The sequence below is a fragment of the Bombina bombina genome, chromosome 4 (assembly GCF_027579735.1).
Source record: "Bombina bombina isolate aBomBom1 chromosome 4, aBomBom1.pri, whole genome shotgun sequence".
NCBI classification, from domain to species: domain Eukaryota; kingdom Metazoa; phylum Chordata; class Amphibia; order Anura; family Bombinatoridae; genus Bombina; species Bombina bombina.
Window position 1 is genome coordinate 713,915,538 of NC_069502.1, and position 27,939 is coordinate 713,943,476.

At 41.4% G+C, this 27,939-nt stretch overlaps 1 protein-coding gene across 1 annotated transcript in view; it reads left to right on the forward strand.

Annotated features, from left to right (window-relative positions):
* Window positions 1-25,957, forward strand: part of SYNJ2 (synaptojanin 2) — a 621,954-nt gene extending 595,997 nt beyond the window's left edge. Inside the window, exons 26-27 of the mRNA XM_053710913.1 lie at window positions 22,816-23,018; window positions 23,849-25,957. Coding sequence (XP_053566888.1) covers window positions 22,816-23,018; window positions 23,849-24,880 — 1,235 coding nt within the window. The 3' untranslated portion in view covers window positions 24,881-25,957. The remainder of the gene's footprint in view (window positions 1-22,815; window positions 23,019-23,848) is intronic.
* Window positions 25,958-27,939: the final 1,982 nt, after the last annotated feature.

Consider the following 27,939-nt stretch of genomic DNA (forward strand, 5'->3'; position numbering starts at 1 on the left):
CTGGAGACCGAGGTGGGCGAATAGGGCAATTGGAGAGGAAGTGCCCTATTTCCTCACAGTAAAAGTAAAGGCCATGGCTCCTCCTCCTGGCTCTTTCTTGGGGAGCCTGCCTATTCCGGATTACCCCTATCTCCATGGGCTCCTCAATGTCCTGGGAAGGAGTATAGGATTAATCAGGAGCATCAAGGTTTGCGGGTGAGTACTGGTAAAAAGCATTCCAGTCACGAGGAAGCCGTGATTTGTGGGAACGTGGACCAGTCCTAGGAACCTTAGACCTAGATTTAGAGTTTGGCGGTAGCCGTGAAAACCAGCGTTAGAGGCCCCTAACGCTGGTTTTAGGCTACCGCCGGTATTTGGAGTCAGTCAGGAAAGGGTCTAACGCTCACTTTTCAGCCGCGACTTTTCCATACCGCAGATCCCCTTACGTCAATTGCGTATCCTATCTTTTCAATGGGATCTTTCTAACTCCGGTATTTAGAGTCGTGTCTGAAGTGAGCGTTAGAAATCTAACGACAAAACTCCAGCCGCAGAAAAAAGTCAGTAGTTAAGAGCTTTCTTGGCTAACGCCGGTTTATAAAGCTCTTAACTACTTTGCTCTAAAGTACACTAACACCTATAAAATACCTATGTACCCCTAAACCGAGGTCCCCCCACATCGCCGCCACTCGATTACATTTTTTTAACCCCTAATCTGCCGACCGCCACTTACGTTATACTTATGTATCCCTAATCTGCTGCCCCTAACACCGCCGACCCCTATATTATATTTATTAACCCCTAACCTGCCCCCCACAACGTCGCCGCCAGCTACCTACAATAATTAACCCCTAATCTGCCGACCGCAAAGCGCCGCCACCTACATTATAGCTATGTACCCCTAATCTGCTGCCCCTAACACCGCCGACCCCTATATTATATTTATTAACCCCTAATCTGCCCTCCCTAACATCGCCGACACCTAACTTCAATTATTAACCCCTAATCTGCCGACCTAATCTCGCAGCTACTGTAATAAATGGATTAACCCCTAAAGCTAAGTCTAACCCTAACACTAACACCCCCCTAAGTTAAATATAATTTAAATCTAACTAAATAAATTAACTCTTATTAAATAAATTATTCCTATTTAAAGCTAAATACTTACCTGTAAAATAAACCCTAATATAGCTACAATATAAATTATAATTATATTATAGCTATTTTAGGATTTATATTTATTTTACAGGCAACTTTGTATTTATTTTAACCAGGTACAATAGCTATTAAATAGTTAAGAACTATTTAATAGCTAAAATAGTTAAAATAATTACAAAATTACCTGTAAAATAAATCCTAACCTAAGTTACAATTAAACCTAACACTACACTATCAATAAATTAATTAAATACAATATCTACTATTATCTACAATTAAACCTAACACTACACTATCAATAAATACATTAAATACAATTCCTACAAATAAATACAATTAAATAAACTAACTAAAGTACAAAAAATAAAAAGAACTAAGTTACAAAAAATAAAAAAATATTTACAAACATAAGAAAAATCTTACAACAATTTTAAACTAATTACACCTACTCTAAGCCCCCTAATAAAATAACAAAGACCCCCAAAATAAAAAAATGCCCTATTCTAAATTACAAAAGTTCAAAGCTCTTTTACCTTACCAGCCCTGAACAGGGCCCTTTGCGGGGCATGCCCCAAAGAATTCAGCTCTTTTGCCTGTAAAAAAAAACATACAATACCCCCCCCCCCAACATTACAACCCACCACCCACATACCCCTAATCTAACCCAAACCCCCCTTAAATAAACCTAACATTAAGCCCCTGAAGATCTTCCTACCTTGTCTTCACCATGCCAGGTATCACCGATCGTTCCAGGCTCTGAAATCTTCATCCAAGCCCAAGCGGGGGCTAGACATCCATCATCCGACGGCTGAAGAAGTCCAGAAGAGGGTCCAAAGTCTTCATCCTATCCGGGAAGAAGAGTAGATCCGGACCGGCAACCATCTTCTTCCAAGCGGCATCTTCTATCTTCATCCGATGAGGACCGGCTCCATCTTGAAGACCTCCACCGCGGACCCATCTTCTTCTTCCGACGACTTCCCGACGAATGACGGTTCCTTTAAGGGACGTCATCCAAGATGGCGTCCCTCGAATTCCAATTGGCTGATAGGATTCTATCAGCCAATCGGAATTAAGGTAGGAAAATTCAAGCCCTAGATTTAGAGTTTTGTCGGTAACGACCCGCGTAGCTAACGCTGGCTTTTTTCTGGCCGCACCTTTTAAATACCTCTGGTATTGAGAATTCACATTGGCTGATCGGAACAGCCAATAGAATGCGAGCTCAATCTGATTGGCTGATTGGATCCGGTCGGTAGATTAGGGGTTAATAAGTGTAGTTAGGTGGAGGCGACGTTGGGGGCAGCAGATTAGGGGTTAATAAATATAATATAGGGGTCGGCGATGTGAGGGCAGCAGATTAGGGGTACATAGGGATAATGTAGGTGGCAGGGGTGTACGGAGCGGCAGATTAGGGGTTAAAAATAATATGCAGGGGTCAGCGATAGCGGGGGCGGCAGATTAGGGGTTAATAAGTATAAGGTTAGGGGTGTTTAGACTCGGGGTACATGTTAGAGTGTTAGGTGCAGACTTAGGAAGTATTTCCCCATAGGAAACAATGGGGCTGCGTTAGGAGCTGAATGCGGCTTTTTTGCAGGTGTTCGGTTTTTTTTCAGCTCAAACAGCCCCATTGTTTTCTATGGGGGAATCGTGCACGAGCACGTTTTTGAAGCTGGCCGTGTCCGTAAGCAACTCTGGTATCGAGAGTTGCAGTGGCGGTAAATATGCCTGTACGCTCCCTTTTTGGAGCCTAACGCAGCCATTTTGTGAATTCTCAATACCAGAGGTATTTAAAAGGTGCGGCCAGAAAAAGCCAGCGTTAGCTACGCGGGTCGTTACCGACAAAACTCTAAATCTAGGGCTAAGTTTGCCTTGTGGTAGTAAACTGAGTGGCCATGGCTGTTATGAAAGCCCCCCATTTGTCTAGGACAGGACTCTTAGCCAGGAGCATCTGGTGTGCCCATTTTTTTATCTTCCCAGAAAGCAGGTTGATGGCTGAGCAGACCATGATGAAGTCAGTGGCATACTTATGAGGCTTTAAGGCAAACAACAGCTCACAATCCACCTTAAACGAGAAGGAATCTATCGGCTACCATCGAATCTCTCGGTTAATAATACAAAAAGTTCACAATACGCTGATTCTGGGGGCTGGGTTTACCATACCTTTAAGAGCACAAAAGTCCTGCTGCAAATCCAGAACAGTCTGAGACAAGTTGGATACTTGCTGGGTCAGGGCAGTGAGCATCCTGTTCATCTCTGTGGGCTCCATAATGGTCAGTTCTTATGTAAAGGTCTTACCTGGATTGGAGTCTGTATCAGAGCTATGTGCTCACCCTTACAGGTATCAAAGCCCAAAGTGATCAGGTAAGAAAACAACCTGGACTGTGAATAAATGCACAGGGGCTGTGTGCAAAAACCAAGGATCCAAGTATGCTGTACAAACAAGAGTAAATCCAAGAGAGTAGTCAAGGTATTGCAGAGATCAAAGGAAGCCAGAGGTGCAGGTAAACGATGAACAGAGCTGTGGTCACAAGCATAATAAGTTGTGTTTCTGGCGAGTCTGAAGACTCGCCAGAAACACGGCCCTTCAAGCTCCATACGGAGCTTGATAAATGGGCCTGTAAGAGAGGACCCAGGTTCAAGTCCCGCGCTTGCCCCTGAAGGAGCGACCACGCCTGGCTGTCTGCATGGAACGGTGGGTACTGTGACAGTATCAAACTTACAATGTTCTCTTGGTATCCTTTGTTGAAACTTAGCTCCATTACATGAGAGCATATTGAGGTAGGCTCAGGAGTGTGCATTAATTTTTCGAATTATTTTTATTGTGATACTTGCACATGAATGCAGAACAGTGACACATCAGAATGGGCAATACACAGGTCCTTAAAACCAGGGGAATATCAGTATGTTTGACGCAAAGTGCACACAAATTTCCATCTCGTACTGAAAATAAAATTATAACAATGAAAAATTTCAACAATGTTTGTTAGAATGGTCGAACAAAAATCTATTTGAATACAAGCATATCGTTAGAATGCAAGCATATTTGTTATAAGCAACATATCACTTTCCATATCCTACTGAAAAAATAATTGTCTCTCATAAAATATTAAATCTCACATAAAACTAAATGAGAATTAGTTTAACTAACAATAAATTTACAACATGCAAATAGCTAATAATTGGTATTGTACTATAACTAGAGAACAATGCATATTTGTTTGCAATTGACAGATAATATTTCTGCCTGGTCTGAAGTAAATACTTATTGGTTATTTCCTTTATAGTTTGCCTGTGTTAGCAAAAAGTATAGGTATTACTGGGATTGTCTTAGATACTAAAACAGACAAGGGGCTCCATGTACGATGCAGCAGAAGCTGCTTTGAAGCCTTTGCGGGGCAGGTTCACGCATGCAAGCCTGCTTCCCGCAATGTAAGAAGCAGCAGTCATTACACCGCTGCTTCATACACTCTTCGCCACCTCTGAGGTGGCTAAGAGAAATTACAGAGAGCTTGCTCACTCTCTGTAATTGACAGTCCTCTCACACGATTGGTCATGCAAGTGAAGGGACGGAAATGACCCACTCAGCAGAGCGGACAAACAGATGTATGTGGCAAAGACATGCGGACAACTTTTCAAGTTGAGAAGCTGTCCACATGCCTTTTGATACATGGGGGCCGAGCAGGCTGATATAATAGCCTAATCAAACTAAATTAGTGACACTCCATATTAAGAATGTATTAGCTATACTTTCATATCATGTCTAGACTGCCAGGGAAATTGATACTAATAAATCTGCTTAAGAAAGAAAAACAACAATCAAAACCAAAGATGTATATGTGTGAATACATTTATTTTGATTATACCTGCATATTGCTTCCAATACTGGTGATTCAGTATAACCAAATTAAAATACAGTTTGCCCATTAGTATAAATCCTCTGTTTGAACGATATTGTTCCTACTAAATACACCTGTCAAAATTACCATTGAATACTAGGCTAAGCAGGATAGTATCTTTGGGCTATGAATTTAGCTTATCATTGCTATAAAGAGGTGGTTTAACAGATCAACACTAAATGAAAGTTATAAACTTAAAATAAAACTTAAATAGTTAACAATACCATAGCAGCCATCTACAAAGTTTAGGAACTGTTTGAAAGTAACTGGCTCCAATGAAATTATGTTCTCTCAGCCAACACCTCTCACCTCTCTCATAGAGTCCACAAATAGTTGAGACCAGCATTGCTTATGCCTTGAGAACCAAAAGAATATGTTAGATGAGATATCATGTATGCCAAGGCTTGTTCCAAATGAGTAACACTAGATACCCAGTCAGTGAGTAGAAAAAGACTTGCAAGGTTACATGACATTAGGTGATGCAAGTTCCTCCCCTCTCCACAGCCCCAGGCACAGCGAGTAAGATGAACATAGATTAGATCAGGGCTTGACAAATGTGTTCAAAATCTAGGAGCCAGCTCAAAAATCTAGGAGCCAGATTTGTTAGGTGCCTAGAATCTTTTTTTACATATATTCAGACACCTGTATATATCCATACGCACGCACACACACATAAAAAATGTGCACATACATATTAAGTATTGTGTGTGTGTGCAGCTATGCATGTCTGTGTGTGTGTGCATGTATGCATGTCTGTGTGTGTGTGTGTGTGTGTGTGTATGCATCTATGCATGTCTGTGTGTGAGAGTGTGTGTGCCTATGTATGCATCTATGCATGTCTGTGTGTGTATGCATCTATGCATGTCTGTGTATGAGTGTGTGTGTGTATGCATATATGCATGTCTATGTGTGAGTATGTATGCATCTATGCATGTACATGTGTGTGTATGCATGCATCTATGTGTGTGTGTGTATGCACCTATGCATGTCTGTGTGTGTATGCACCTATACATATATATATATATATATATATATAATTGCATTGATAGGTGCACTCTCACAAACAGATATATCGTTGCCAGGGTGCAGAATACAGGTTAAGTTATAGGTAATAGAAGACAGCATTCACTGGTCTTAAGGTTGTTCTGATGAAGGGGAGCTGTCCCCGAAACTTCACTTAATTAAAGCTGTTGTTGCTTCGCTTAAGACCAGTGAGTGCTGTCTTCTATTACCTATATATATATATATATATATATATATATATATATATATATATATATATATATATATATATATATATATATATAGTGTATCTCACAAAAGTGAGTACACCACTCACATTTTTGTAAATATTTTATTATATCTTTTCATGTGAGTAAATTTGCTGTCCCTTTAAAATAACTCAATACACAGCCATTAATGTCTAAACCGTTGGCAACAAAAGTGAGTACACCCCTTAGTGGAAATGTCCAAATTGGGCCCAAAGTGTCAATATTTTGTCTGGCCACCATTATTTTCCAGCATTGCCTTAACCTTCTTGGACATGGAGTTCACCAGAGCTTCACAGGTTGCCACTGGAATTCTCTTCCTCTCCTACATGACCACATCATGGAGCTGGTGGATGTTAGAGACCTTGCGCTCCCCCATCTTCTGTTTGAGGATGCCCCACAGATGCTCAAAAGGGTTTAGGTCTGGAGACATGCTTGGCCAGTTCATCACCTTTACCCTCAGCTTCTTTAGCAAGGCAGTGGTCGTCTTGGGGTCATTATCATGTTGGAAAACTGCCCTGCGGCCCAGTCTCCGAAGGGAGGAGATCATGCTCTGCTTCAGAATGTCACAGTACATGTTGGCATTCATGGTTCCCTCAATGAACTGTAGCTCCCCAGTGCCGGCAACACTCATGCACTCATGCAGGCCCAGACCATCTTATATATTAGTACACATATTGTGGGAGTGCTGCCAAAATGACCAAAGTAAATACAAAACAAAAAGCAAAGTATTGGCGCACATCCAAACTAATGTAATAACCATATTATAAAATGCTGCAAAAAATGCCTGCAAAAAACTTTATACTTTTGTATAAAATAGGCATGTTAGTCACACAATATGGCCATATTCTGCTCAGCCAGTCACCACTTACAAGGTGTCGCAAGATAGACTGGTCCTAACACTATAAATTTTAGCCTTACTGGGCTAAATCATTCGATTCTAATATACCAAAATAGAATTCCAACACTGCAGTACTATGCCTCAAATCAAGACTGCATAGAATGAAGCTCCCTGACTTTTTATATATTGCTCAATTACACTGTCTGGGTGTAATTACACTGAGCAGGGTGGTGTGCTTTAAACAAAGGGATTTGGTCAGTCTCCCTAAATTTAAGAAATACAACATAGGGGTTTGGTTAAAGGGACACTGAACCCAAATTTTTTCTTTCGTGATTCAGATAGAGCATGCAATTTTAAGCAACTTTCTAATTTACTCCTATTATCAATTTCCATCTTAATGCGAGGAGAGTCCACTGCTCCATTCATCACTTGTGGGAAATAAGAACCTGGCCACCAAGAGGAGGCAACGACACCCCAGCCAAAGGCTTAAATACCTTCCCCACTCCCCTCATCCCCCAATCATTCTTTGCCTTTTCGTCACAGGAGGTTGTCAGAGAAGTGTCGGAAGATTCGGAGTAGTCTCTTATGGAGGATAGTACTCTTCACAATGGGACTGAAGTTTCAAGTAGTCCTGTCAGCCTCTCAGTGAGAGCATGGGTGAAAGTTAGAGTCCAGAGATGCAGGGAAAGTTCTTCTGCGAAACCATCCCGACTCATATTAACAGCTCCTTAAGCAATCAGCGTTGACCAGTTTAGCTGCCTGCTTTTCTTCTCTCAAGTCCATGTTAGGAGCGACGCTACTAACCTGTCACACTTGAAGGGCCGTGTTCCTGTTCCACGGCGTTGATTCTGGTAAGATTGTTTCATTATATATATATATGTGATAACGCAAGAAGACAGGGTCACAGTGTGACTCCTGTTATCTGTATAGAATCTAGGGTAATACCCTCGGAAGGCGGTTATGGAACAGGGGGGATTTTATTATGCATAATATTGTTTATTGTGTTTCTGCTGCACTTGTGTGAGATGAGGCTCTGTCAGTATGGAACAGTTAGAGAGAGAATGAAGGGGACTTATTTTTGGCGCGTCTCTCTCAAGTGCAGGGACGGTCCTGAATGGCACTCCATGTGACCGGGTGTGGCCTCTGTAACTTCCTCTTTCTCGACCTGCGTTTGTAGGAGACAAAAGTGGTTTCTTGTAGTCTGGGTCATAGGAGGTGGTGAGTTCCCTGGCCATTGGGATATAAAGGTGCCATTTAATAATTTGATCAACTATGTTAGAGGATACTCCCTCTTTATCTAAACCTATTAACTCTGTATACCAGTGATGTGCGGTGACTTCAGAGGCTGGTGAGGCAGTGGCTAGGAATCGGATACGCCTTCATTCTTTAGATATCCTTTGTTGAAGAAATAGCAATTGCACATGGGCGAGCCAATTGCATGAGGTATCTATATGCAGCCACCAATCAGTATCTACTGAGCATATTTAGATATGATTTTCAACAAAGGATATCTGATTTTCTTCATTCTTTTGATATCCTTTGTTGAAAAGCATATCTAGATATGCTCACTAGCTACTGAGCCTATTTAGATATGATTTTCAACAAAGGATATCTGATTTTCTTTATTCTTTTGATATCCTTTGTTGAAAAGCATATCTAAATATGCTGAGTAGCTACTGAGCATATTTAGATATGATTTTCAACAAAGGATATCTGATTTTCTTTATTCTTTTGATATCCTTTGTTGAAAAGCATATCTAAATATGCTCATTAGCTACTGAGCATATTTAGATATGATTTTCAACAAAGGATAGCAAAAGAATAAAGAAAATCAGATATCCTTTGTTGAAAAGCATATCTAAATATGCTCAGTAGCTACTGAGCATATTTAGATATGCTTTTCAACAAAGAATATCAAAAGAATGAAGAAAATCAGATATTAGATGTAAATTGGAAAGTTATTTAAAATTGCCTGCTCTTTCTAAATCATAAAAGAAAACATATGGGTTTCATCTCCCTTTAAATGGTGTGTTGGAAAACTGGTCAACTTAGTAAACATCTGATTTTAGTCTAAAGGATTTTGACAGAAACTCTTGCCAGATACCAAAATGCTTGCTCTGATTATGAGATCTAGAAATCCAGGCCCATTAAAATATGTTTAAAAACATACTTTCTCCAACATAGGTGTGTCCGGTCCACGGCGTCATCCTTACTTGTGGGATATTCTCTTCCCCAACAGGAAATGGCAAAGAGCCCAGCAAAGCTGGTCACATGATCCCTCCTAGGCTCCGCCTACCCCAGTCATTCTCTTTGCCGTTGTACAGGCAACATCTCCACGGAGATGGCTTAGAGTTTTTTTAGTGTTTAACTGTAGTTTTTATTATTCAATCAAGAGTTTGTTATTTTGAAATAGTGCTGGTATGTACTATTTACTCAGAAACAGAAAAGAGATGAAGATTTCTGTTTGTATGAGGAAAATGATTTTAGCAACCGTCACTAAAATCCATGGCTGTTCCACACAGGACTGTTGAGAGCAATTAACTTCAGTTGGGGGAACAGTGAGCAGTCTCTTGCTGCTTGAGGTATGACACATTCTAACAAGACGATGTAATGCTGGAAGCTGTCATTTTCCCTCTGGGATCCGGTAAGCCATGTTTATTACGATTGTAAATAAGGGCTTCAAAAAGGGCTTATTAAGACTGTAGACTTTTTTTGGGCTAAATCGATTGATTATTAACACATATTTAGCCTTGAGGAATCATTTTATCTGGGTATTTTGATATAATAATATCGGCAGGCACTGTTTTAGACTCCTTATTCTTTAGGGGCTTTCCCAAAGCATAGGCAGAGCCTCATTTTCGCGCCGGTGTTGCGCACTTGTTTTTGAGAGGCATGGCATGCAGTCGCATGTGAGAGGAGCTCTGATACTTAGAAAAGACTTTCTGAAGGCGTCATTTGGTATCGTATTCCCCTTGGGGCTTGGTTGGGTCTCAGCAAAGCAGATACCAGGGACTGTAAAGGGGTTAAAGTTCAAAACGGCTCCGGTTCCGTTATTTTAAGGGTTAAAGCTTCCAAATTTGGTGTGCAATACTTTTAAGGCTTTAAGACACTGTGGTTAAAATTTGGTGAATTTTGAACAATTCCTTCATGTTTTTTCGCATTTGCAGTAATAAAGTGTGTTCAGTTTAAAATTTAAAGTGACAGTAACGGTTTTATTTTAAAACGTTTTTTTGTACTTGTTATCAAGTTTATGCCTGTTTAACATGTCTGAACTACCAGATAGACTGTGTTCTGAATGTGGGGAAGCCAGAATTCCTATTCATTTAAATAAATGTGATTTATGTGACAATGACAATGATGCCCAAGATGATTCCTCAAGTGAGGGGAGTAAGCATGGTACTGCATCATTCCCTCCTTCGTCTACACGAGTCTTGCCCACTCAGGAGGCCCCTAGTACATCTAGCGCGCCAATACTCCTTACTATGCAACAATTAACGGCTGTAATGGATAATTCTGTCAAAAACATTTTAGCCAAAATGAACACTTATCAGCGTAAGCGCGACTGCTCTGTTTTAGATACTGAAGAGCATGACGACGCTGATATTAATATTTCTGAAGGGCCCCTAACTCAGTCTGATGGGGCCAGGGAGGTTTTGTCTGAGGGAGAAATTACTGATTCAGGGAACATTTCTCAACAAGCTGAACCTGATGTGATTGCATTTAAATTTAAGTTGGAACATCTCCGCATTCTGCTTAAGGAGGTATTATCCACTCTGGATGATTGTGACAAGTTGGTCATCCCAGAGAAACTATGTAAAATGGACAAGTTCCTAGAGGTGCCGGGGCTCCCAGAAGCTTTTCCTATACCCAAGCGGGTGGCGGACATTGTTAATAAAGAATGGGAAAGGCCCGGTATTCCTTTCGTCCCTCCCCCCATATTTAAAAAATTGTTTCCTATGGTCGACCCCAGAAAGGACTTATGGCAGACAGTCCCCAAGGTCGAGGGAGCGGTTTCCACTTTAAACAAACGCACCACTATACCCATAGAGGATAGTTGTGCTTTCAAAGATCCTATGGATAAAAAATTAGAAGGTTTGCTTAAAAAGATGTTTGTTCAGCAGGGTTACCTTCTACAACCAATTTCATGCATTGTCCCTGTCGCTACAGCCGCATGTTTCTGGTTCGATGAGCTGATAAAGGCGGTCGACAGTGATTCTCCTCCTTATGAGGAGATTATGGACAGAATCAATGCTCTCAAATTGGCTAATTCTTTCACCCTAGACGCCACTTTGCAATTGGCTAGGTTAGCGGCTAAGAATTCTGGGTTTGCTATTGTGGCGCGCAGAGCGCTTTGGTTGAAATCTTGGTCGGCTGATGCGTCTTCCAAGAACAAGCTACTTAACATTCCTTTCAAGGGGAAAACGCTGTTTGGCCCTGACTTGAAAGAGATTATCTCGGATATCACTGGGGGTAAGGGCCACGCCCTTCCTCAGGATCGGCCTTTCAAGGCAAAAAATAAACCTAATTTTCGTCCCTTTCGTAGAAACGGACCAGCCCAAAGTGCTACGTCCTCTAAGCAAGAGGGTAATACTTCTCAAGCCAAGCCAGCTTGGAGACCAATGCAAGGCTGGAACAAGGGAAAGCAGGCCAAGAAACCTGCCACTGCTACCAAGACAGCATGAAATGTTGGCCCCCGATCCGGGACCGGATCTGGTGGGGGGCAGACTCTCTCTCTTCGCTCAGGCTTGGGCAAGAGATGTTCTGGATCCTTGGGCGCTAGAAATAGTCTCCCAAGGTTATCTTCTGGAATTCAAGGGACTTCCCCCAAGGGGGAGGTTCCACAGGTCTCAGTTGTCTTCAGACCACATAAAAAGACAGGTATTCTTACATTGTGTAGAAGACCTGTTAAAAATGGGAGTGATTCATCCCGTTCCATTAAGAGAACAAGGGATGGGGTTCTACTCCAATCTGTTTATAGTTCCCAAAAAAGAGGGAACTTTCAGACCAATCTTAGATCTCAAGATCTTAAACAAGTTTCTCAAGGTTCCATCGTTCAAGATGGAAACCATTCGAACTATTCTTCCTTCCATCCAGGAAGGTCAATTCATGACCACGGTGGATTTAAAGGATGCGTATCTACATATTCCTATCCACAAGGAACATCATCGGTTCCTGAGGTTCGCATTCCTGGACAAACATTACCAGTTCGTGGCGCTTCCTTTCGGATTAGCCACTGCTCCAAGGATTTTCACAAAGGTACTAGGGTCCCTTCTAGCTGTGCTAAGACCAAGGGGCATTGCTGTAGTACCTTACTTGGACGACATTCTGATTCAAGCGTCGTCCCTTCCTCAAGCAAAGGCTCACACGGACATTGTCCTGGCCTTTCTCAGATCTCACGGATGGAAAGTGAACGTGGAAAAGAGTTCTCTATCTCCGTCAACAAGGGTTCCCTTCTTGGGAACAATAATAGACTCCTTAGAAATGAGGATTTTTCTGACAGAGGCCAGAAAAACAAAACTTCTAGACTCTTGTCGGATACTTCATTCCGTTCCTCTTCCTTCCATAGCTCAGTGCATGGAAGTGATCGGGTTGATGGTAGCGGCAATGGACATAGTTCCTTTTGCACGCATTCATCTAAGACCATTACAACTGTGCATGCTCAGTCAGTGGAATGGGGACTATACAGACTTGTCTCCGAAGATACAAGTAAATCAGAGGACCAGAGACTCACTCCGTTGGTGGCTGTCCCTGGACAACCTGTCACGAGGGATGACATTCCGCAGACCAGAGTGGGTCATTGTCACGACCGACGCCAGTCTGATGGGCTGGGGCGCGGTCTGGGGATCCCTGAAAGCTCAGGGTCTTTGGTCTCGGGAAGAATCTCTTCTACCGATAAATATTCTGGAACTGAGAGCGATATTCAATGCTCTCAAGGCTTGGCCTCAGCTAGCGAGGGCCAAGTTCATACGGTTTCAATCAGACAACATGACAACTGTTGCGTACATCAACCATCAGGGGGGAACAAGGAGTTCCCTGGCGATGGAAGAAGTGACCAAAATCATTCTATGGGCGGAGTCTCACTCCTGCCACCTGTCTGCTATCCACATCCCAGGAGTGGAAAATTGGGAAGCGGATTTTCTGAGTCGTCAGACATTGCATCCGGGGGAGTGGGAACTCCATCCGGAAATCTTTGCCCAAGTCACTCAGCTGTGGGGCATTCCAGACATGGATCTGATGGCCTCTCGTCAGAACTTCAAAGTTCCTTGCTACGGGTCCAGATCCAGGGATCCCAAGGCGGCTCTAGTGGATGCACTAGTAGCACCTTGGACCTTCAAACTAGCTTATGTGTTCCCGCCGTTTCCTCTCATCCCCAGGCTGGTAGCCAGGATCAATCAGGAGAGGGCGTCGGTGATCTTGATAGCTCCTGCGTGGCCACGCAGGACTTGGTACGCAGATCTGGTGAATATGTCATCGGCTCCTCCTTGGAAGCTACCTTTGAGACGAGACCTTCTTGTTCAGGGTCCGTTCGAACATCCGAATCTGGTTTCACTCCAGCTGACTGCTTGGAGATTGAACGCTTGATCTTATCGAAGCGAGGATTCTCAGATTCTGTTATCGATACTCTTGTTCAGGCCAGAAAGCCTGTAACTAGAAAGATTTACCACAAAATTTGGAAAAAATATATCTGTTGGTGTGAATCTAAAGGATTCCCTTGGGACAAGGTTAAGATTCCTAGGATTCTATCCTTCCTTCAAGAAGGATTGGAAAAAGGATTATCTGCAAGTTCCCTGAAGGGACAGATTTCTGCCTTGTCTGTGTTACTTCACAAAAAGCTGGCCGCTGTGCCAGATGTTCAAGCCTTTGTTCAGGCTCTGGTTAGAATTAAGCCTGTTTACAAACCTTTGACTCCTCCTTGGAGTCTCAATTTAGTTCTTTCAGTTCTTCAGGGGGTTCCGTTTGAACCCTTGCATTCCGTTGATATTAAGTTATTATCTTGGAAAGTTTTGTTTTTAGTTGCAATTTCTTCTGCTAGAAGAGTTTCAGAATTATCTGCTCTGCAGTGTTCTCCTCCTTATCTGGTGTTCCATGCAGATAAGGTGGTTTTACGTACTAAACCTGGTTTTCTTCCAAAAGTTGTTTCTAACAAAAACATTAACCAGGAGATTATCGTACCTTCTCTGTGTCCGAAACCAGTTTCAAAGAAGGAACGTTTGTTGCACAATTTGGATGTTGTTCGCGCTCTAAAATTCTATTTAGATGCTACAAAGGATTTTAGACAAACATCTTCCTTGTTTGTTGTTTATTCCGGTAAAAGGAGAGGTCAAAAAGCAACTTCTACCTCTCTCTCTTTTTGGATTAAAAGCATCATCAGATTGGCTTACGAGACTGCCGGACGGCAGCCTCCCGAAAGACTCACAGCTCATTCCACTAGGGCTGTGGCTTCCACATGGGCCTTCAAGAACGAGGCTTCTGTTGATCAGATATGTAGGGCAGCGACTTGGTCTTCACTGCACACTTTTACCAAATTTTACAAGTTTGATACTTTTGCTTCTTCTGAGGCTATTTTTGGGAGAAAGGTTTTGCAAGCCGTGGTGCCTTCCATTTAGGTGACCTGATTTGCTCCCTCCCTTCATCCGTGTCCTAAAGCTTTGGTATTGGTTCCCACAAGTAAGGATGACGCCGTGGACCGGACACACCTATGTTGGAGAAAACAGAATTTATGTTTACCTGATAAATTACTTTCTCCAACGGTGTGTCCGGTCCACGGCCCGCCCTGGTTTTTTTAATCAGGTCTGATAATTTATTTTCTTTAACTACAGTCACCACGGTACCATATGGTTTCTCCTATGCAAATATTCCTCCTTAACGTCGGTCGAATGACTGGGGTAGGCGGAGCCTAGGAGGGATCATGTGACCAGCTTTGCTGGGCTCTTTGCCATTTCCTGTTGGGGAAGAGAATATCCCACAAGTAAGGATGACGCCGTGGACCGGACACACCGTTGGAGAAAGTAATTTATCAGGTAAACATAAATTCTGTTTTTTACTTTAATGCTGCAAATTATGCTTTTAGATTCCTTCATTATTCAGTAAATATAAAACTGTATAAATAACCTGAGAATGACTATAGCAGAAATGTCATTGTCAATTCTGCTATTTAGACATTCTCAGGTTATTTAATCCTAAGTGTGTTTTTAATAAAGTGATTCCATTTTTGATCTTTATCTGCATATTCAGTTATGTTTTAATTTATTTTTCCCCCTTTCATATAGTATTAATAAAGTCACCTTGTTCCCACACACATATTCAAGCCATATTAAGAATATGTGTGTGGGAACAAGGTGACCTTATTAACACTATATGAAAGGGGGGAAAAAATTAAAACATTACTTTTAATATGCAGATATTATCTGCATATTATTAAAAGTTATGTTTTAATTTATTTCCCCCCATTTCATAGTGTTAATAAGGTCACCTTGTTGTTCCCACACACACATTCAAGCAGGTATATTTTGCAATTTTGCAACGTCCTCATTTTTTACTTAATCCCATCATGAGTGATGAGTGGCAGTGCTGCTGTAACTGTTATGTTAGTAATGTGATGTGACGCAGCAAAAAGGATTCAGAATCCATTTCCTAGTTCTCAGTGCCAGTGACTGCCGGGTGCCCAGTGGACTGCCTGCTAAACTTGTCACTGAACCAGCCTGGTCCACGAAACTTGTCAGTGTCAAAAAATCAGTTCAGAACTTCAGATCAGACATGATCATCATCATTCATTTCTGCTGTTGTTCACTGAACTCACTGTGTCTGTGTGTGATGATGAGTAGAAAGGGAGGAAATGCAGCGGCAGCTACTTAAAGGGACAGTAAACCTTAAAAATAATGTTATATAATTCTGCACATAGTGCAGAATTATATAACATTATTTAGGTGCTATAGCCATAAAAGCATTTTTTACAGTTTAATTTGCTAAAATACAGCGCTTTTACAGACCCGCTCTCTGCTCTCTGCTGAGCGGGTCTGTTATTTTTAGTCAGCGCATCGGGCCAGCTGTATAGTCACAGCCTGGCCCGACCGCGCCATAGCACTAAGTGCAGCTCGCTCCTGTCACAGGAGCGAGCTGCACTTAGTGCTATGGCGCGGTCGGGCCGGGCTGTGACTATACAGCTGGCCCGATGCGCTGACTAAAAATAACAGACCCGCTAAGCTCCGGCTCCTAGTAGTGCTCCTGACGTCTGACTCCTCCTGACACACTCACCGACACTTGACTGACTCCACACTCCAACAGTCTCACTCCTCACACAAGGCCTGGGCTGGGTCACGCTGAGAGGGAGAACTGCATGCAGCACAAGCACATCCGTCGTCTTCAGTTCAATTCTCTGCTCTGACTAGTGGATGCCGGTCGCACGTGACAGTCACTGCACAACAACTCCTGACCACCAATGCGGCTGCGCAACTATTTCCCGCCCGGCAACTCAGCCTAGAGACTCAGACATACTGATGTCTGATTGCCTGAGGGGCGGGTAGGCAGGGCTGAGGGCTCCCGAGGCTAGAACAGTAAAGCCTCCGGTGGGAGCAGTTATGGGCTGCAATAGAGACTGCTGCATTAGCTATTATTCCCCACTGGGTGGCAGTCTCTAAAGCAGCCCATAACATAACAGACTATTGCTTTCATATTGCGCAATGGAAGGACAGCTGGCCTCTACCTTCTTGCGCAATATGAATGTAGTAACTTAATATAACGTTTTTTTTTAAAAACAATAAATCGCAATAACAAACATAATTTGGTGGAGGGGTAGGGGGGTCACCTTTTCATATGGAAAAAAAAAAAGAAGAAGAAAAAAAAAACATTTATTTTTTATTTTATTTTTTTTTATATAAAAAAGCATGTTATTCCCAAGTTGGCCAGAGGAGGCACTGCCTCACCTGCCTCCAATGAATGCATGTCACTGCTGTATACTGTGAGGAGGTTCCAGTCGAACCGCCGACACAACTCTGTTCCACATGCTTTGACAATATTGCTATATCGAAAAAGAAAAAGAATAAAGTACTGCGAGGTGCGTTCGATCTCCAATTACACATGCAGTTCCCCAGGGCACTACTAATCCTCCCGCGGGAGGGGCCCTTTGGCCTCCAGACTTCGCCGATCAGTTGCAGACGGCGGTATCTGCGGCCATAAATGCGATGCCTCGGCCTACTAAGCGCAAGTGGATGGTACAGCACTGCTATCCGTCTTAGGGGTCTTCGACTCAGCTGGATTTCTCAGATTATCCGCTGAGGAGGACGACTCTGACTTATCGGAGGATGTCGCTTCTGGGTCGGAATCAGCTACTTCTAGGCCTCCGTCCACGGAGGAAACAGATTTCAAATTTAAGATGGAACATTTGCGCTTTCGCTGAAGGAAGTGCTTGCTACGCTGGAGGTTCCGTAACTGAAACTCCCGGAGGAACCTTCAATCCCTAAACTGGATAGGGTTTACAAGGACAGGGTAGTGCTCTTCCCGGTCCTTATCAAAATGGCAAACATTATTAAGAATGAATGGGAGAAACTGGGTTAGCCCTTTTCTCCCTCGTCTTCTCTTAAGAAGCTTTTCCCCGTTCCGGACGCGCAGCTTGAACTGTGGGGAACCGTCCCAAAGGTGCATGGTGCTATCTCCACGCTCGCTAAAAGAACAACCATTCCGCTTGAGAATAGCTCCTCTTTTAAGGAACCAATGGATAAAAAGATGGAGTCCATGTTGCAGAAGATGTTCCAACTGACGCGGTTCGTGTTCCAACCGGCAGCAGTGATGGTATGACACACTATCAGCAATGGTCGAGGTGGAGTCTCCCCTCAATGAGATTCTGGATCGAATCAAAGCCCTAAGGGTAGATCAGTCTTTCATTTGTGATTCTAACATGCACATTATTTGCCTGAATGCTAAGACATCAGGGTTTTCTGTTTTAGCCCGCAGGGCTCTGTGGCTAAAATCATTGTCTGCTGACATGACGTCTAAGTTTCGCTTGCTTTCCCTACCATTCAAGGGGAAGGTTTTGTTTGGCCCGGGCCTGGATTCTTTCATATCTACAGTCACGGGTGGCAAGGGTGCCTTCTTTCCTCAGGATAAGAAAGCCAAACCTAAGGGATCTACTTTTTGTCCCTTTCGTGCGGACAAGTCTCAGCGCCAGCAACCTTCCTACAAAATCTGAGCAATCCAAGGGACCATGGAAGCCAGCAAACTCTTGGAACAAGTCCAAGCAGAACAAAAAGCCAGCCAAGTCAAAGTCGGCATGAAGGGGCGGCCCCCGACCCGTCCTTGGACCAGGTAGGGGGCAGACTATCTCTTTTTGCGGAGGCCTGGAGGGGAGATGTTACAGATCCTTGGGTCCTGGAGGTCGTCACTCAGGGGTACAGGATAGGTTTCAAATCGTATCTGCCCAGAGGCAGGTTCCTCCTGTCAAACATCTCTTCTAGACCAGAAAAGAGAGACACCTTCCTGGGGTGTGTGAGGGATCTCTCATCTCCCAGAGTAATCATCCCAGTCCCTCCGGCAGAAAGAGGTCTGGGGTATTATTCAAACCTTTTTGTGGTCCCCAAAAAGGAGGGCACGTTTCGTCCAATTCTGGACCTAAAGGCCCTAAACAAGTTTCTGTCAGTTCCATTGTTCAAGATGGAGATGATCAGGTCAGTTTTGCCCCTGGTTCAAGTGGGGCAATTCATGTCTACTATAGACCTGAAGGATGCTTACCTTCATATTCCAATCCACAAGGATCACTTCAAATTTCTAAGGTTCGCCTTCCTGGATCAGCACTTCCAGTTTGTGGCCCTTCCATTTGGTCTGGTGACCGCCCCAAGAGTCTTTACAAAGGTTTTGGGAGCTCTTCTCGCAGTAGCGAGACCCAGAGGGATTGCAGTGGCACCGTATCTGGACGATATCCTGGTTCAGGCTTCATCCTACAGTCTGGTGGTGGATCACACAAGAGCTCTTTTCCTTCTCTTTCGGTCCCACGGGTGGAAGATAAACGAAGGAGAGAGTTCATTGGCCCCCACCAACAGGGTGGAGTTCCTGGGTACGATAATAGATTCTTCAGCAATGAAGGTATTGTTGACAGACCAGAGACATTGCAAGCTGGCGTCCAACTATCTAGCGCTGCAGACATCCTCCAGGGCATCTGTGGCCAAGTGTATGGAGGTAATCGGGCTCATGGTATCCAGCATAGATGTCATTTCATTCGCCAGGTTCCATCTCAGACCTCTTCAGCTGTGCATGTTGAGACAATGGAATGACGATCATTCAGATTTGTCCCAACAGATATCTCTGGACAGACCGGTGAGGGAGTCCCTGTCTTGGTGGATTCGACCGGGGCAGTTGTCTCAGGGGACATCCTTCCTGAGACCATCCTGGGAGACTGTAACCATGGATGCGAGTCTATCAGGATGGGGAGCTGTTTGGGGTGCCAGAAGGGAACAAGGCAGATGGACTTAAAAGGAATTGAGTCTACCTATAAATTTTTGGAACTTCGAGCAATATTCAACGCTCTGAGGGCTTGGCCCCCTCTGGGGTCATCCCAATTCATCAGATTCCAATCAGACAACATTACCTCGGTGGCTTACATAAACCACCAGGTGGGAGACGAGAAGCTCCCTAGCAATGAGTTAAGTATCTCGGATTCTGGAATGGGCAGAGATTCACAATTGTTAGCTCTTAGTGATCCACATACCGGGTGTGGACAACTGGGAAGCGGATTTTCTGAGCAGACAGACGTTTTTGATCCAGGGGATGTTTATGGAGATCTGCCGCAGATGTGGGACGCCGGAAATAGATCTCATGGCGTCCAGACTCAATTGCAAGCTACCCAGATAAGGGTCGCGATCCAGGGATATCCAGGAGGAACTGAATTGCCCTTGTTGGGTTTTTGTGCAGCTGTGGATTAATTTTCTCAGTGAAAAAATATGTTTTTTACATCCATCCCTTTATGTTATTACTCATGAACTCCTCAGCTTGGGTATTAGTTCCCAGGAGTAATGGATTATGGACTCTAACAAGACCTTGCCATTTGTTTTTGGGTTTAGTATTTTCTTTAGCACACATTTGTTCCCTGCTTCTTATATGGTTCTTATTCATTTTTCTTACCTCATTTTGCTTGGTTATACATTAGACTAAGGTATGTGTTAGATGGGAGGAGTTTTATACAGCTCTTGGGGTTTTGGGATCTTTGCCTCCTCCTAGTGGTAAGAAAGAGTAATTCCCATGAGTAATGGATCGTGGACTCTCACCACAAAGAAAGAACTAAATTTATCTGGTAAGCATAAATTATGTTTTTACTCAAAAGCAAGAACTAGTTTTAATGTAATTTTAATTATTTGATCTTTTCCGCACTTTTTCAGAGCCTTTTAGCACTAGGTAATAAGACAATCCCCAGCCATTTTTTAAATGTTAGCTTTACCCATGCTATTTCGAGGTCATGCCACACCATTTGTCTAATACTAGAACTATAAAGGAACATTAAACACTTTGACATTGTATTAATAAATGTTTTATTATATATAGTAAAAAAAAAAGTTTACTTTTATTAATAGTTTTTTCTTGTTTTGGTGTAGGGATATAAAACCCCAAAACATTGTTTGGGGATTCAGACAGAATATACAGTTTTTATAGTGCTCTGGAAATGGGCAGGCTCCTAAGCTTATGTCCCTGCTTTTCAACCAAAGGTACCAAGGGAATGAAGAAAATTTGACAAGAGAAGTAAATTAGAAAGTTGTTTAAAATAGCATAGTCTATCTGATTCATGAAAGAAAAAAATGTAGGTTTAATGCCCCTTTAAATCTGAAAGTTGTGGGCTTTCCAATTCCTGTTAAAAGTGGAAGTGCAGGCTCCAGACTTAAAGGGATAGTCTAGTCAAAATTAATTAGGAGCTGGACCATTTTTGGTTCAATACCTGGGTAAAGCTTGATGATTGGTGTTTAAACGTAGCCATCAATCAGCAAGCGCTACCCAAGTGCTTAACAAAAAATGGGCCGGCTTCTAAGCTTACATTCTTGCATTTTCAAAGAAAGATACCAAGAGAATGAAGAAAAATTAATAGGAGTAAATTAGAAAGTCCCTTAAAATTGTATGCTCTATCTGAATCATGAAAGTCTAATTTTGCCTAGACTATCCTTTTAACACTGCTATATTCCACATGGTCATGGCAGCACATTCTAATGATCCATTAATAACTATCCCTTATTCTCCTCAGCAGGGAAGAAACCCAAGTTACAACATTGAGACACCCCTTTACTTTATGTACACTAAACCTAACACTTATTTTTTATTATTTAAAAACTAATACAGTTTTAAAAACATATCTGCATATTATTCTCAGGTTGGTCTTTGCTTTTATTACATCACATTGTCTATCATTAATTTGAGACTAGATTACAAGTGGAGCATTACTTATTACTTATATTATCACATTTGCTTCATTCTTATTGTATCCTTTGTTAAAGGAACAGCACTACACAACTGAATGCTAGCAGCTGAACACTTCTGGTGAGCCAACGACAAGAGTCATATATGTTTAGCTACCAATCAGCTGTTTGCAGCAATACTTCATGAAAAAAGGAACAGTTACCTTGAATAGAGGCAACACTTTGTTTACAGAGTAGAAACCACTGCCAGAGAGAAATAATGTAATACAATTAAAATGCTTTTTTGTTATATTACTAAAAGTTAATAGTCTATAAAGGACACCATAGTCTGAGTGAAACCTCTAAAATCAATCAGCAGCTAGCTTGCAGTAGTGCATTTCTACCCCTGAGCCTACCCAAGTATGCTTTTTAACAAAAGATGCAAAGAGAGAACAAAGCAATTTAGATCATAGAAATACATTGTAAAGTTGTTTAAAATTGCATGTTCTATCTGAATTATTAAAGTTTAATTTTGACTTTATTGTCCCTTTAAAACTACCACTGGCACAACTACTATAGACCATTAGGAGAAGCTTATGGGGCACAATTCCTTAGCATATCTATTCTATAGGGGTTTCTATAACCCACCCAGCTGGGAGTTACCATTCTTACACTACTAGCTAATCTTGGCTGGAAACAAATAAGTAAAATCTGTCTAAACTTGCATTTAAACTAATATATATGTTTTATAATTCTTACTAATGTTTATTAGCTTATAGGTGCTTCCTAATAATGCCTATTAAGCATTAGCAGGAGTTCATTGTGAACCAGTTAGCATTAACAGGAAGTGCCTATCAGCCAATGAGCATTAGTAGGAAGTGGATATCAGTCAATGAGAATAAGCAGGAAGTACACAGTGGATGCAGCTGTATTAGTTTCAATTTCATTAAAAAAAAAGCCTTTACTTAACTGTTAAATAAATTCAACATGTTTGGATGCTTCTCTTATATATGAATATAAATGACTAAATTGTGTTCCAATGTCTTGTTAAGGCAGGGCTTCTTTTTTCAGACAAAGAACTATATGCAATAATTCTAAGGGAGGCTCTAAAGAAGGCCCCTTGTGAGTTTGTGTGAAAGAACATTGGGAAATGATTAGACGATCATGGCCTTGTATAGGTTCTTCTCAAACCTTATTAGGTTATAAAACCATCAGTAGTGGAAACTTGTTGTGAACTTTCAGATTACAGAAAGTGTTGCTAAGTAACTTGTAACTTAAGTATGTAATATTTACTAAGAAATATTATATTTTAGAAAATAAAGAAGATACACCCAAAACTGGTCTACATCGAAATCCAAGTTTTCCAAAAGCGGATTCCATATCTTTGTCTGTCAAAGTTTTGCAAGAACAGGAGCAAGAATCAGAGGTTGTTCCTGTACCCCACAGACCTCCACCAAAGGTCCCCAGCTTTAAAAAGTCTTTTCGCCTACAAAGATCTGGCATGATATCAGAACCTGTAAGTCAGTTTAATTGCTTTGTATCTTTTATTTTACATAGTAGTTTGTCAGAATAAAAAACTGAAAATTGAAATGTCTAAGCTAAACTAGCTGTGAACTTTGCCTATATTTTAGGTTAATCAATTCTACTTTTCCTATTCTATTAACTTGAATTTCTGTTATTTTATATACATATCTGTTACTCCTCACAGCAAAAATAAATGATATGTTAACATTTGTCACTCATAGAATAGAATTAAGTAGATTATGGAAACTTTCCATTTCTATGAAGTTGATTCATGGCAATAAAGAAATGCAGACGCGTAATGACTACACAAAACAAATGAGTACAAAAGTAGAAGACCGCTTCTCCCATGAGCTTATCTACAGGAGTTGATCATTAGAGAACAGTAACACTGCTCCTAACTGTTGAACTTGACTTGAATATATTATATGATTTTTAAAGCCCTACCATATTCTGTTCATTACATAGTGCAGAGTACATGCTACACTGTACTTGTTCACTTTCAGTTATTTATAGTGTCACTTTATATGCTAAAAGCTTGACATAAACTTATTGAGTTCGTTGTACTTTCAGAGCAAGTGCAAATGTGTTCTATATACACATTCTGAATTGACAGATAAGCTGGTTATATATTAGTTGATAAAGTAAGATATCTTAAACATTGGCATGAGATGTTATTTTAATTGACAATTTTTAACATATTTTTATGTACTGGTAGATAACTAATTATCTAGGAAAGTACACATTTTCAGAATTTGTTTTCTAAATTATTAAATTTTTAAATATTCTCCATAACATTATTTTTTGTGTTTTTATATCCCTAAGTCTTTAAATGTTGAACAGAAGACTAATGAATCACAAAAAACAAGTGCAGATGTCTTAAGTGCTCCAAGAATCCCAGTAGTACCTAAACCTCTGTCGAATGCCGATAATTTGAATTCTGTGATCCCATCAAGGCCTCCTCCAAAAATTCCCTTGATACCAACAAAGGAGAGTCATGTTGGTTTAATGGACTCTGGAAGTGTCTCTCCATCACTTAAAGCTGGTATGAACTCTCAAAATGTCTGTTTAACACCTAGTCTAGTGCCTCAAATGCATACTTTGCATTCACTAAACCCTGCAACAGATCATTCACTGCCAATATTAAACACTATTGATGGCATCATGTTCTCAGAAAATCTAAGTGTTGGTAACTCAGTAGGAAACACAGATTTTATTGACTTTGGATCAGTCCCATTGATTCCTTCAACAACTAATCTGGAGCCATTTTTGGATGCCAGTATCTCCAAACAAACTGCAGTAGTTAATCCTCAAAGAGTACCACCAGTGCCCAAGCCAAGAAACATACCACCTTCTAAACCTACAAAATCTCAAGAAAGTACAACGACTGATGAAATTCCATCACCTTCTCAGAACAACACTATGAGTGATGAAATATCAACCAATAGCCATGCCCCCAAGGTTCCTCCAAGAAGAAAGAAATCTGCTCCTGCTGCTTTCCACCTGCAGGTGTTGCAAAGCAGTAACAGCTTATTACAAACACATCCAGCTTCAAACACCAACAATAACAATAGCCTAAGTGGAGGATCTACAACACAGACACAGTCTGAACCTCCATTTTCAGATATGGTATTAGATATTCAACAAACCAATGAACCCCAAACCTACATTAATCAACCACTTCAAACCCAGGGAAGCTGGTCTTCCAGTGGAACAGATTTACCAGACTTTGAAACAGAAGTATTATTTCAGTTCTCTACCACTGAAGGCTCCACAGATAAATATTTTGGTGACTTATCTGATAGAGAGAAAAGTGAAAACTCTGGTTTAACTGAGAATTGTGAAGCTCCTCGGTGACTTGTACAAATGCGCAGATTGTTATTTCTTTATGTAAAGTGGAATTTTAAAATGAACATTCCCTTCTTAAAGGACCACATTCACAAGGGTGTAATTGTCTTACATTATAAAGCATATAATCATTAGTATGCATACTTTTTTTTTTTCGTTTATGTGCATATAAGATGATGAGATGAGGAAAAGATGAGTTAACTGGTTGTGTGATTAGGTTACAATCTGAAGATGGGGGTTTCTTAAAAGTACAATTTATACAAAATAAAATAATACTATAAGCATACTACTTTATATATGCTCTTTAATATAAGATATACTAAACCCAATTTTCTTCTTTCATGATTCAGATAGAACATGCCGTTTTAAGCAACTTTCTAATTTACTCCTCCTATCACATTTTCTAAATTCTCTTGCTATCTTTATTTTAAAAGCAGGAATTTAAAGCTTAGGAGCCATTCCATTTTAGGTTCAGCACCCTGGATAGCTCTTGCTTATTGGTGGCTACATTTAGCAAACCAATAAGGAAGCATAAACCAAGCATTCTTGCATTTTAAATAAAGATAGCAAGGGAACAAAGAAAAATTGATAATAGGAGTAAATTAGAAAGTTGCTTAAAATTGTATGCTCTATCTGAATCATTAAATAAAAAAAAATTGGGTTTAGTGTCCATTTAAGCCATTGGGTTTACTTAATGCATATATTTGGGTAAAATGTTTGTCAGAGCTGACAATTTCTACTGCTATAAATAAATCTTGGTTGATAATTACATAATCTGGTGCATTATATGTGGTCCAGAGAAATGTTTACACAAAAAAGATGAAATATAGAGTTTTTAAACATTTTACCCAGGTATGGTATTGTAATCATCATTCTTCCTCTCTGTGTCGGTTCATTACAATGATCAGCTAGCTAAAAACATTATACGTTTTAACAATCATTATTGTATGCCAAAAATATATCCATATAAATCCACTTTAACATGTTTTTCGTAATCTCACAACATACTTGGTTAAGTGTTTTTTATGGTTAAATGTGCTGTTTTTACAGAATGTGTGGAAGAAAAAAATAAAAAATAACAAACCATCTTTTTTTCCTTTAATTTATGTTATGTTATTAACCTGTAATATATGTCAGATGGTAAACTACTTTTTCTTTCCAATGGCATGGAGAGTCCACAAATCCATTCTAATTACTAGTGGTAATTCAACTCCTGGCCACCAGGAGGAGGCAAAGAACACCCCAGCAGAGCTGATAAGTATCACTCACACTTCCCATAAACCCCCCAGTCATTCTTTGTCTTGTACACCAGGAGGATGTGTGAAGATGGTGTCTGAAGATATAATCCTTTAATGGGTACTTTTCCCTGCAACAAGGACAAAATCATCTTCTTCTTCTTACAAGGCTGATCAATCCAAGACCTAATGGAGGTCTAGTCAGCCATAGAATAATGGTAAACAATCTAACAAACCTTCGTCTGAGTCTGTCAGCATGAAGGGGCAGCCCCAAATCCAGTCTTGGATCAAGTGGGGGGCAGGCTTTCCTTCTTTCAGCAGGCTTGGATTCGCGATGATCTTTGGGCAGTGGACGTGGTCTCCCAGGGATACAGGATAGGATTTAAATCTTGTCATCCCCCCGGGCAGATTTCTCCTGTCAAGGTTATCTGTAAACCGGGTAAAGAGAGAGGCTTTCTTAAACTGCATAAAGGATCTAGCTTCTGTATGAGTGATTGTCCCAGTTCCTCTGGCGGAACAGGGTCAAGGATTCTATTCCAACCTATTCGTGGTTCCCAAAAAAGAGGGAACTTTTTGACCCATTTTGGACCTCAAGTGTCTCAATAAATTTCTCAAGGTCCCGTCCTTCAAAATGGAGACTATCCGTTCTATTCTCCCTTTGGTTCAGGAGGGTCAATTCATGACTACCATAGACCTGAAGGACGCATACCTTCATGTTCCTATTCACAGGGAACATTACCAATTCCTGCGGTTTGCCTTTCTGGACAAACACTTTAAATTTGTAGCCCTTCATTTTGGCCTTGCCACTGCTCCTCAAATCTTTACAAAGGTTCTAGGAGCTCTTTTGGCGGGGGTCAGATCTAAGGGAATTGTAGTGCAGTACCTGGACGATATCTTGGTTCAGACGCCATCTTTTCATTTAGCAAGATCCCATACGGACTCTGTTGTCAGTTATACGTTCCTACGGGTGGAAGGTATATCTGGAAAACCGCTCCTTGGTGCCAAAAACCAGGGTATGTTTTTGGGGGATGGTTGTAGACTCGATCTCCATTAAGATTTTCTTGATGGAGGTCAGAAAAACCAAACTTCTTGCTTTTTGTCTTTCTCTTTAGTCCTCTGTCTGTCCATCAGTGGCTCTGTGTATGGAAGTAATTGGTCTGATGGTGGCTTCCATGGATATTATTCCGTTTGCTCATTTCCATCTGAGACCTCTACAGTTATGCACGCTCAGACAATGGAACGGAGACCACTTGGACCACTCTCAGAGGATAGTTCTGGACACCCAGACGAGAGACTCTCCTGGTGGATCTCCCAGGGCACATGCTTCCTGAGACCATCTTGGGAGATTGTGACCACAGATGCCAGTCCTTTGGGCTGGGGAGCAGTTTGGGGTTCCTTAAGATCTCAGGGACTTTGGTCTCAGGAGTCAGTCCTACCAATAATTATCCTAGAATTGAGAGCCATCTACAATTCACTAATAGCTTGGCCTTAATTCGGTTTGGTCTGGTTTATCAGATTCCAATCAGACATCACTTCGGTGGTGTTTATCAACCACCAGGGAGGCGACTTGCATTATTCAGTGGGTGGAGTCTCATAATTGTCACCTTTCTGCCATCCACATCCCAGGGGTGGACAACTGGGAAGCGGATTATCTGAGCAGGCAGACTTTTCATCCAGGGGAGTGGGCTCTCCATCCAGAAGTATTCTCAATGATAACTCTCAGGTGGGGAGTTCCGGAGTTGGATTCAATGGCGTCTCGTCTAAACGCCAAGCTTCCAAAGTACGGATCAAGATTAAAGAATCCACAAGCAGCTCTAGTCGATGGAGCAAAAA